Consider the following 12,654-nt stretch of genomic DNA (forward strand, 5'->3'; position numbering starts at 1 on the left):
CTCATCGATCTGAAAAGCGAGGTGTGCTCTGATTGGCCAGCTATCCAGTGCGTTGTGATTGGCCGAATACCTCAAGCGTGTGACGGAAATGTTACGCCCCTTACCATACTGTGATGCCATGTGTGCGACGAGCGCCTGTGCGCCGGTGATGTGCGACGAGACAAAACCAGTAAAACCCATTATAAACAAGGCATTTGTTGCATCCAGTGGGGACATAATTACTGATTATAATGACTTATACTGTCTTTTTACGCGTTACCCTTATTCCTCGTCTGGTATCGTGTAGAGCCCTTTGAAGCTGCACTGAAACTGTAATTTTGACCTTCAACCGTTTCAACCGTTTCTTGACCTTCAAACCTTAATTTCTTTTCGACTGAAGAAAGAAAGACGTAAACATCTTGGATGACATGGGGGTGAGTAAATTATCAGGAAATTTTAATTTGAAAGTGAACTAATCCTTTAAGCTTTTTAAATATGTTTACAATATTGTTATTGCCCACTCTGGGGTCTGGTCAGGATTGAGCTTGCCAATGTATCTTCTACCAAGTATGGGAGTTTGATCTTGTTTCACATCAGATTGAAGTCTTTTTTCATGGGTTAAAGTCTTTTTTACAGCCTATTTTACTTTGATTGGCAGATCTGTCTGTGTCGGCCTGCCTCTTTGATCGAGGTCGGTGACTGTGCTCAGGTACTCTGGCAATTTAAATTATCTGATTTAGATACTGATAACTATCTAGTGTACTTTGGCCGTACAGTTACTGACTGTCCTGTTGTCTCTGCTGGTAACTCATGTTATTAAAAGTGTTCCATTCTCCAATTTTTGCACTTCACACATCACTAAACAACACTATGGTACTACTGTTTCTACAGAGGTTGCTGCCAATGAATGTGAGTATTCTCTCCAATGATTAGTGAAACACCACCGGTCATGCCATTTCAACATGGCAAAATACACTGAGGGAGGTAACTAAAACGCATAAAAGAAAACTATTATGAGTACAGTTTTCATCTCACGTGAGTGTACAAATGTTAGAATATAATTTGTTGTCCAATCATGGTTCCCTTCCAAGGGAATTTCGAACTGCATCCTCTAGATGTCGCTTTGGGGAATGCCTTCAGCGTGACTGGTGTCTGAAGCATACATCTAAACACAACAATAACATTGGCCGGTGACAGCCTGTGATGTCATCACCTGGCGCGACCACAATATAAAAGGGCGCCGGGAGAACACGTCATCCTCTTCTTCGTCTTCAAGGACTGTTTTGTTTGAAGCATGCATTTCCGGTAAGAATGATTATTCTTCTTTACCATGCCGTGGGGATCGCAGATGGACCTGGCTGATTAGTTGAAAAAGTGTCTTTCCCTTTCGCGCTCATCAGTCACGGACGAGAGTGAGCTACTGGACGACGATGCTATCTCTCTTACATTGTCTGATCCAGCGGCTAGTGCTCTGCTGGCTCAAAGCCAGGATGAGCAGGAGATGTCAGATGAGGACAAAGAAGAATATTTCATTTTCTACCTATTTATACTTTGCATTTTCGTTGGAGTTTGTATTTTTGATTGCACTTACTGGTAATTCTAATAATTGCCCTCGGCTTAGAAGGAGCCTGTGTTATTTGCATTGCTCCCTTCCTGCGCTTAAGTACGAACTGTAGTTTCGATTGGAGGATTTGCCCTGCTATAGGCTACTGACTGTGCTAATTAGAAGACGGCCACAGTGGTTTTCACTTTACTGTGTATTTATTTGATGCTTGTGCGCTGGAAGCGTTCAGCCCTTCTCGTGTGAAGACCAACGAGGGTAAAGACCTGCGACTTTACCTGCACGACTTCACCGAGCTACGAACTCGCCATCACACTGCGAGGCTTGACTTGCGATGGAAACGGGCCAAGAAAGTGACGCTTCGAGGCCGCTTCGACAAGCGTTTTCTTTCTAGCCATAGCCCTCCAGCTCAGGTGAGCCTTCCATGTCTTCACGATCTCCATGTGGATATCAAGAAGGCTTGGAAAAATCCATTCTCGTCCCGCATCCATAGATTCCAGCATACTAGTTATGCCAACATTGAGGGGATGCGTGAGAATGGTTATGACAAGATGCCCCCTGCTGAAGAGACGCTGGCCTGCTATCTCTCTATGGGGGAGACATCTTCCCTTAAGTCTCCCTCCCTTCTGTCCAAACCCCTTCAGGATACATCTCGTTTGAATGGCAGGGCATACGCGGCAGCAGGTCAGGCTGCAGCCTCGTTGCATACCATGGCGGTGTTTCAGGCTTATCAGGCTGATCTGCTGAAAGACCTGGCTTGGGTTTGACTGAGACCTGGATTCGTCCAGAAGGCTCAGCAACCCCAGCTGCTCTAGCTAACAATTTCTCTTTCTCTCACACCCCCCGTCAGGTTGGCCAGGGTGGGGGCACTGGTCTGCTCATTTCTAACAATTGGAAATACTCAACCCACTCTCCCCTATGCAATTATACCTAATTTGAATATCATGCAATTACTGTAACAGCTCCTATAAAACTCAAGGTTGTGGCAATCTACCGCCCTCCTGGCCAAATTCTAGCCACCTTCCTAGAGGAGCTGGATGGGCTGCTGTCCTCATTCCCGGAGGATGGCAGTCCACTTTTATTCTTTGGCGACTTCAACATTCATCTGGACAAGCCTTATGCTACAGACTTCCATTCACTCCTTGCTTCATTTGATCTCAAACGACTTACCACTACAAGCACGCACAAATCAGGCAACCAACTTGACTTAATTGGAAGAGTTAAAGTTGTGGTGCTTAGGTCTTACCTAATTTGCCTTTAAATATTTTTTTATTACAAATTAACTATATAGCAGCGTGGCCGTCAAAATTATTCTCCCTTCGAAGTGCCCTCTGAAAGCATTAAGCATGCCGATTGGAACGCAGCCTTCGTTTTGTTTGCGCGAAGAAAAGGTGAGTTTGTCAAGTGAGTATCTTTGTTAAAACATTCATAAAGACAAATTTCTCATATAACAATATTGGTAAAACTGTATGTTAAAGGTATTCACTTATATTAAGTGTTAACACTCAAATCACAGTATTTTTATAGTGTCTACAAACTACGTTACATTGGCCAATCAAGACCGGTGAGTGGTGCAGGTGTCACTCATTATCAATTACTCCACCGCCTCGCTCCGTTCCCACGGCTCTCGGCCCCGCCCCCACTCGTCACAAAGACATTGATGCTTGCATATAGAACAGCCACAGGCTCAGCACCAGCCTACTTCCACTCACTACTACGAATCTACATCCCCTCCAGAAGTCTGAGATCCACATTTGAACAATGCCTAAAACGTGGTATTTCAAGCATGTCCTGTGTCTGTTTGCCTCTTTAAGAAGAATCCCTTTATGTATTCCCCAATTGTAAGTCGCTTTGGATAAAAGCGTCGGCAAAATGACTAAATGTAAATGTAAATGTAATTCCCCTAAAAAGCTTCCCTCCTGACTGAGGTTACGTAGGAGTCCCCTGCGCTTGCATTTGCAGTCTTTTATGCTGGGCCTATGATGTTTTGGCTAGTTTCTATGTCCCATAGAACTAGTTACTGATGGTCCGGACCAAAGCCTTCCAGAATCAGGTCCTCAGTATAACTCTGCAACCTCAGAACCTGTGGGTCCTTCTTGCAGGCTAGTACTCTTCTGAGTACATGCTTCGTGACATGCTCCCTATCCTCTGGCCAGGGTGCGCTACTCATCTCTCACCCTGAGGGGTCTCCTGAGATTTGAGTCTTTCCTTAACCATCATGCACGTTCTCTGAGCTAGAGCTCCTCTCGCTGAGGCGTTGAGGAACTCAACACTCCATCCTCCCTGTCACACTGCCCTTATGGTTTAACCAGTAATCGCAGCTCTGCGGAGTGGGCTTGAGTACACTGCGTTCCCTGAGGTACGAGGGATTTGTGTTTCTGCGGAAACCCCTCTTGTATGCTTCTGCTCTGAGGAGCAGTAAGCTCTGTACGCATGAATGGTTATTGGGTCCCACTATTTCATCAGATTCTATCGGGTCTGATTATATGGAACCCACGCTCTCTGTCGAGATAGAGTTGCACCAGTGGACTGTCTCTTATTGGGCCCTGCTGGGTTACCCCTTCTAATCTAGTGCATCCTTCTGGTCGAGCTGAGAAGTGCTCCCCTCACTGTGAGGGTTAGCTATGAGTCGCTCCCAGTATGTGCTGTAAGGGCTCGCCTCAGCTTGAGCTTATTTTTGAAGTTGGGACTCCACTCTTTTGAGCTCCGGATAGCAATGATGCCAGGCGGCAGGGCCATCTCATGCCTCCCTGGCGGGTTGCTTGTTAAGTGAGCTAGCTGTGCTCCCCTCACCATGAAGGCCCTCTTGCAAGCGCGCCGCTCCTTTCTGGGCATCTGTGAGCAGATGCTTCGGAGTCTGTTCTGTGAGCGTGCCACAGTCACGTAAGGCTCCTAGGCTGGTTTAATACAGCTTCGGTTACCCCTTAAGCAACGGCGTTTCTAAATCCATGCTATGGTATGTGCACACGCTAAGCTTCTGTGCACTTTCTAAAATCCACATTGTGGTAAGTGTGCACGCTAAGCATTCTGCGCACTTTCTAAAATCCTGTATGGTAAGGGTTACGCGCTGTCAGCCTCGTTCCCTTTCTCTGAGTTGGTTTAGGCCCTGGTTCTCGCCTTGGGCTCCACTCAACTTATGTATCTCTGTTGATACATTTCTGAGCAGGGTAAAACCATGCTATGTAAGTTCTTTTAGGGTATGCAGCTCAGGCCCTTGGCCGAAGGGGATAATGTCACTGACAGCCGTCAAGACGTCCTTGGGGCAACTCCCATGGCTATGGTAGAGATGGTACTTAGTGCTCGCCGTGGTTTCTGACATGCACTCCCCTCAGCATGGTGGTGTGGGTATACCGTTCCCCAAAGCGACCTCTAGAGGACGCAGTTCGAAGTTCCCTCGGAAGGGAATGTCTCAGGTTACGCATGTAACCATGGTTCCCTGAGAAGGGAATGAGACACTGCGTCCTCTAGTTCACTTGTTATGCTTCAGGCGTAAGCTTCAGACGAAGAAGCGGATGACGTGTTCTCCGTGTTCTTTTATACTGTGGTCGCGCCGGGTGATGACGTCACAGGCTGTCGCCGACCAATGTTATTGTCGTGTTTAGATGTATGATTCAGACACCGGTCACGCTGAAGGCATTCCCCAAAGCGACCTCTAGAGGACGCAGTGTCTTGTTCCCTTCTCAGGGAACCATGGTTACATACGTAACCTGAGACATTTTGTTACATCGTCTACTACAGGATAAGGACCTGGGGTATATGTTTAATAGCAATCTTTTGATGATGAATGGTGGATCACCTTAAATTTCACCTTAAAAGTGATTACATTACCCAGCTGTGGCCATATGCTGTTTTTAATGCTGAAAATTATTCATGCATTTATGACCTTAACACTAGATTTTTCTAATGCTTTATTGAGTGGATGCCCTGCAGGCTCTATAAATAAGCTCCAGCTGGTTCAAAATGTAGCAGGTAAAGTGCTTACTAGAGCCAAGATATATGATTATTCAAATCCGTTAAAGGATTTTTAGGCTGCATTAATTAGGTCTTGATTACCTCAGCCCCATTTTATTGTCTCTACACTGGCTACCTGTCACTCCTACATTGTCACTAAACCTATGGCTACCTCATCTATAAATCATAAATTTTACAGTCCAAATATAATTTAGTAACATATGTAGCTAAGTTTGACATTATGCTCACTGGGGGACTAAAGAAGTATTTAGAGAAAACAGCCTTTTATAATTTTACATTTTAAATGTTCCTCTTATTCAGTTTTTTTGTTATGTGATATAATTTAATTTTTAATATTTCTAATTAAGATGAAGGATTATTTTTTTGTTAAATCATAGATGGCCCACTTTACCAGATCAGATGGCCCACTTTATGCGAAAAGACATTTGTCTGGAGTGCATGATCTCAAAATGGTCACTGGTTACTTCCAACTAGCATAAGAACTTAATTCATATAACAAAAAAATGGCTTTTGAAAATATCTAAATTACAAGTTTAACAAGAAGTGTCCCACTTTACCTAAATGATATGACCAAAATCTTGTACCAGGAGATGGAGACCAGGAGTGAAAAAGTGAAAGTTACAAAGTCAAAGTGAAAGATGGGTAATTTTCTATTATAATAATACTGTACACAATATAGTTATCCAGTCTGTAAAGCTGCTTTGAAACAATCTGTATTGTGAAAAATGTTATACAAATAAACCTTACTTGACATTGCTAAAATGGAAAAGGCCTAAAAGTAATTCTAAATCTATGTAATAGCGCAGAGCGCAGACACTACAGCAAATTTCAGTACAGTGCTTTGCTCAGTCACATCAATGATATACTGTAGATGAAGTAGGGCAGTGGTTCCCAATTCTAGTCGACCCCCCCACCTACCCCCAGGCACTACACATTTTCTATGTCCCTCTCATCTAACACACCTGATTTAGATCATCAGCTTACTAGAAGAGAGTTCTTATTTGTGTCAGAAAAAATGTGCAGAGCAGTGGGGCAATTTTGAGAATTGAGAGCCACCAATGTAAGGGAACTCAGTTCTTGGAAATCACTCACAATCTACACCAGATTTTTTTGGGGCCCCTGTATTAAATTGGCTGCTGCTTGCAGTACAAGTAATGTACGATAACAGCCCTAGAGTATTATTACCATTCTTCTTGTAGAACTGCACCTCAGCCTGGTACTCTTCTTTGCTCTCCAGTGCTTTCTCCACACCCTGAGTAACCTGCTCACTAGTGCCCGAGCCATATAGGAAATGACAGCTGCAGTTCTTCTGCATCACCTCTGTTCGTCCGAACCCCGTCAACTCACAGAATCCATCGGAACAGTACACAATGGGATAGCCACGGTGACCCTGAGCATTCCCAAGGAGGAAGTTGCTGTCTGTGGGACAGAAAAGAGATCAGGATTATTAATGTTGTGAAGGACATTCTAAAGCTAGTTATGAATATTCTGTTTTTTTTAAGTATTACGCCTCTATCTATCTATCTGTCCGTCCGTCTGTCTGTCTATCTAAATCAATCTGATATAATTGCATCATCATTCACATGGCTCAGCTTGTCGAATACTTGGCTAAAGCTTGCTGTAGCAGTTGCAGCGCGCTTCAAAAACTCTGCACCTTCCCCAGCTTCACGTGTATAGATCTGCTATAGGTTAATTTCATGTATGTTATATAGGGGGGTTATTTCATATATGTTATACACAGTCACCTCTGCCTTGCTCACTGGGGGACAAAAGAACTAAAGAATTATGGAATAACCTCCTAACAGCTTCCTGACAGGAATACTTGATATGAAAATATGTGATAAATTGGGTGAATTCAGGTAAAATAGCCGATTAGGTAAAGTAGGACTGTATAAGCTTGATTGTACTGTACTCAATGGGTTTTCATTTTCAGAGCATAACAATGGTCTTCAATTAAAGGGGCACTGTTGTTGTTGTTGTTTTTAATAAAATGTTTTTTTCAAAGGTATGTGAAATATTTAAAATTTGCGGCATATAATCTTTAAAATATGTCCAAGAGTTTTACACACCAGTCTGTTATTGTGGGGATATTTTCACGCCAGACATAGAATAATCAAATACACTGAAGAATATTCAGTGGAGTAAAATCATGTGACAAATAGCCCTGATCTACATTTTATTGTTTTATAAAATTGAAGTTTATAAACAATAAAAGTAAAATGATCAGCATTTATCGGTAATCAATCATAGTAAAGGGTTTGTGTGTGTGTGTGCAGAATAGATATTTCAAAGTTCTTTCAGTAAGTCTTCGGTATACCAAAAGCTCAGTTTCACCCGCTATCATCACTGAGACTACTGCACAGGAAAGCTGGTCTCTACGGCAACAAGAGGGCAGCTATTTTGGGCCTTGAGTACACTGGTGCCTTGTTACCCAGAAGCGTCCAGCATTGCGAGGAAAGATCCTTTGTCTCAAGAGGGTAAGTTAACATTACTGACAAATCACCTGTCTCTAAAGTGTTCATCATAGTTTAAGATGAAATCAAGACGCATTAAGACAGCATTAACATTACTTTCCTCATAATGTCAAATGAAAACAGAATGTTAATTTAAATTCAAGCTTCAGTTTGAAAAACATGACAATAAGTAAAACGAAGAAAAAAAAGGGGGGGGGGGACGCAAGCAAATAAAATGCCTTCTTCCTTTGGCTGAGAGTGAATGGCAGCCCATAGAACTGTGTGGTAAAAAGTTTGAAATTTGGCACACTCATAAGAACAGTCTGAACAGTCCTGATAGCCACTTTTAAAACCCCTATCTTCTGTCTTAAACCCTCCAGTGACACCAACAAGACAAAGCTTCATTTTTTACTAGCACTTTAATGTCATCACACACATAAAACCTCAGGGAACGCTAGAGCAACCATGGTTATCATCATGGCGATTATGCCCTGAGGTTGTGTGAGCAATTTCGTAATAGCACAATTTAAAATATGTAATTTTTTTTTTTAATGCTCATAATTGTATTTTATAAATGTTTAATTTTATAATTTTGACTTTAGGTAATAGATTACAATAATATCTTGTAAGATAGCATATTGTTAAATAAGAAGCTGTGAGTGTGCATGAACATGCTGTTGTGCATTTGTGCGAGAGAGATGTTATCTAACACAAGAGATTAAGTTTGTAAGCAGTGTGAAGGATTTTCTTCATTACTAGTAAGAAAGCACAGATGGGAGGATTGTATTCTATTTTTTATCTTTAGATATGTGTTGTACAGCTGCCTTTGTTCTGTATAAATACTGTTAAGAAAGTATATTATCACATTTCCTATCGTGTTGCATTGTGTCAAACTATGTTTTGCTTAATGATTATATTTTAGCATTTTGTGTTGTGATGCTAATGTCATTAGACATAGAAATTTCAATGGATTATAGTAAAATCTACAGTTATTGGTTTTATTATTATGAATGAGAATTATAACCTGTTAACCAGCCTTTTAACTAGTAGTTTGAGAGAGTTCTTGTAAATTCAAGGTAAAAGGATTGCATGAACACAAACAGCTTTGTCCCTTGACAATCACTTTTCCCATGACACACACACACACACACTTATCTCAAAGATATAATGCCACGAGAGCTATGCAAAACAAATTTATCTCCCATGATAAAACAGGAACAAACACACAAAGTGTATGTGGTGCCTACATGTATTAACCTGCAGGACAGATACAGTACATATACAGTATACATTTACAATAATCAGTATAATGTATAATAGTAGTACAGAAATACAGTACATATATAGATATTTGTGTCGGACCATTGTTGAATCATTTATGACACAACTATTTATTATTAGGCAATGATTTTCACTTTGAAGCTTACGGTTTGCCTTCATTTTGCTGTTAAATAAACAGTAAAATCACTAATTGATCCACTCATCCCTACTACATTTTTAGTCTAAAAATGAAACCTATATCTGTTTTAAAAAAGTTTGTAGTTTTAACAGAAAATGCTACATTAAAAAAAACTGCTTTCTAGTTACCATAGCAAATATGGTGGGGAAAAAAACAGTTTGGTTAGTTCATGCAAACCCCTGGGACAGAATCCATGACCTTGGCATTGCTAGCATTATGCTGTTTGAGCTATAGGAACGCAGAGAATTATTTAAGACTGGAAATTATTTATGAAAGGCCAGATATATACAAGTATATACTGTAAATGCAGATGCAAAGTCTCATCGTACATACTTAATGTGTGCTTTTGTGCTACTGTGATAGTATCAAACCTCATTTAACCATGTGTGTTGTTATTCAGGTAGCTTCTATCCATGGCAATAGTTTAACTGGCTTGTTTAGCAAGACTATATGATAGAACAAAAAAAGTTTGTTAAAGATAGTTGTCAATGAATCTGTTTGAAATAAGCCATTTTTGCATATTCATTTGGTGCTGGTGATGATATAGGCATGAAAATCCTTCACCTTCAGGGTACCTTGAAAACTGTACATTTTCATCTTGAGCACTCTCTCTCTCTCTTGTCGGTTTGGTGTGTGTGCTTTTGTGCCAGTACTTACGAGTGCCATCAAAACGAGTGGCAATGGTGTCCAGGAAGGTGTTCTGGGGTGCCAGCAGCCCCTTCATCACTGGCATGATGCCAGGTTTCGTCTTCAGTGATGAAAAATTTCAGTGCACTATTTTTCATCACTATACTGTACATTTTCACTCATGCTCAGCTCATATTATAAATCATCTTTATAATCTTATTGAATTGGAGTAAAACAACAAGACAGGTTGGAGCAGTTTTAATCCATTTCAATGCAAAAAAAAAAAAAGGATCTCATTCCTACATTTTCGTACGATCTGCTTTCGCACCACTGGTGGCTGGGTGTGGATTTTTTCCCTCTTTCTATAAAATTTTTTTTCTGTATGATTTCATATGAAATCGTAGAATAGGCTCATCCCCCCCCCAAAAAAATGCTAGTCTTAAATAGCCTAGACTCTTATCCAAAAAAACAAAATAAAATAAAAAATCTTCTGTAGGGCACCTTTATTCATGTCATAAAATCATTTTTAGTTCTATTTGGAAAATGTTTACTAATATAAATTAATTATTTACCCAATTATTTTTTAGACAGAAAACGTTGTGGGACAGGAAGGGTTGAGAAACACTGCAATAAAGCTCTTTAAATTTGGAATGGATTTTACGCCCTCTTGTGGAGTTTGAATAGGTTTATGTTCCACTGGAACATTACAACATCTCAATCCAGAGGCTTCCTAACAAACAGCCAATGAAGTAGATGATAAAATTGGCTGATATTATCACATTTCATAAGCACTCTCTGCTGCATTTTAAACCAGAAGGACTCCCAGTAGCACGTTATAGTAATCTAGTCTGGAGGATGACCACATTAATACGTTTTTCAGCATCAGAAGAGACAAGTGTCTTAGTAGCAAGGTAAAAAAAAAAAGGCTATTCTGCAAACACTGGATACTTGACTGGCAAAGCACAGATTGCTATCAAACATAACACCCAGCTGCTTAAATGTTGAAGACAGCATGCCAGTAATTCCATCCAAAAACATATTATATTCTATCGTCTCAGGTTTTTGATCCAATAACTAATGCCTTTGTTTTTTCTCAGAATATAAAAGTTAATTTCTATCCATCCAATCTTTGATATCACAAATACACTCTGCTAACTTGGCAAGTCTAGTCTGGGGGAAATATAAAGTACCATCTGGATAATAGTGAAAACTAATGTCATGGTTCCTGGTAATGCCTCCAAAGGAAAGCATATACAGTGCAAGGACAGAATTAAAGGACCTAATACTGAGCCCTGTAGCACTCCAAAAATTTTACTTTTTTTTTTGTCTGACACTTCATCATTAACAAAAACTTGAGATTGATACAGTAGATTGGACCTTTTTGCATCATGGCCTCAGTGGCAGCAGTTGTGTCTTACTGTAAAATGCAAGTTTCTTCCAAACATGTAACAGATTTGTCTGCCCTACTGAAAGTATATAACTAACTACATTCAGGGTAACACTTTAGAACAATTTAGACTGTTCCATCATTAATAAATAACTACAAAGAAACAAATGAGTAAAACAATATTTATATTCTATTAACTTCTATTACCTAACAAGAAAATCAAATTAACAAATTATTAACTAGCACTCAGTTGAATGCTATAGTTCACTATTAGATAATCAGTAACTATTTTTCCATACCTCCTAGAGAACTACATACAGTACCTCCTATATAAACTACATACAGTTTCATAATGTGAAACTAATCCATAAAAAGCATAAATTAAAATTTTAACCATTACTTTAACATTATTGTTGTTAACAACAATAATTTTACCACTTACATAATCAATAGGTAGTCTACTAAATCACGCCGCCAATAGAAGGAATTACTATCTTACATAAGCCGCAACTGAGGGCTATTACTTACTAATTCATCTGCAGCACATTAGCACAGAGATCTTACAGAGGGAACAAAGACTTCTAAAAGTTAACCATCTCAGTACCAACTGACCTCTTCAGATATTTCATGACATGATACATTACATCCTCTGATTGACCTGAAGATGATAACTAAGGAACACCTATCTGATTCTAACTAAAGAAGAGCAATTTTTTTCCTGCATGGTATGGTTAAGCAAGAAGTAACTGGTAAAATGTAAATACTCAGAAGATGACTTTGTATGGTCACTATTTCTAATTAATAATACAAATCATAATACAATCATAAAACATTGTTTTTGGTCACTGGTATTATCAATACTATTAACTTTAGTTTTATTACCAATATAAAAATAAAAATTCTGACCATGATGAATGTCTTTTTTTGGGTTAATTTAAACTGTTAACAGTAATACAGGCTACAGTTGTCACAGTAGAAAATGCACTTGCATGGCCTAACCTAAGTAACTGACATAATGGTTGTAATAATATCTATTAGTGTATTAGTCACTTTGGCACTAATATCAGAGCCTTCATGTATTTTTTCAAATCTATATTGTAATTTCATTGTATTTTATCAATACTGGAAATTTCAGAAATTGTTCAATGATCTTGTGTCTGCAGTATTCTCTCTACTAGTCCTTTTACAATGACTACGTTTACATGGACATCAGTAA

General features: G+C 39.7%; 1 protein-coding gene across 1 annotated transcript in view; it reads right to left on the reverse strand.

The window, feature by feature from the left end:
- LOC107716465 (potassium voltage-gated channel subfamily H member 4-like) overlaps positions 1 to 10,159 on the reverse strand; it is a 29,366-nt gene extending 19,207 nt beyond the window's left edge. Inside the window, exons 1-2 of the mRNA XM_016522924.1 lie at positions 10,082 to 10,159; positions 6,698 to 6,931 (exon numbers count right to left, since the gene is read on the reverse strand). Of these exons, the coding sequence (XP_016378410.1) occupies positions 6,698 to 6,931; positions 10,082 to 10,157 (310 nt within the window). The 5' untranslated portion in view covers positions 10,158 to 10,159. The remainder of the gene's footprint in view (positions 1 to 6,697; positions 6,932 to 10,081) is intronic.
- Between the last annotated feature and the right edge of the window lie 2,495 nt (positions 10,160 to 12,654).

The sequence above is a fragment of the Sinocyclocheilus rhinocerous genome, unplaced genomic scaffold (assembly GCF_001515625.1).
Source record: "Sinocyclocheilus rhinocerous isolate Xijiao unplaced genomic scaffold, SAMN03320098_v1.1 scaffold419, whole genome shotgun sequence".
Lineage (NCBI taxonomy): Eukaryota > Metazoa > Chordata > Actinopteri > Cypriniformes > Cyprinidae > Sinocyclocheilus > Sinocyclocheilus rhinocerous.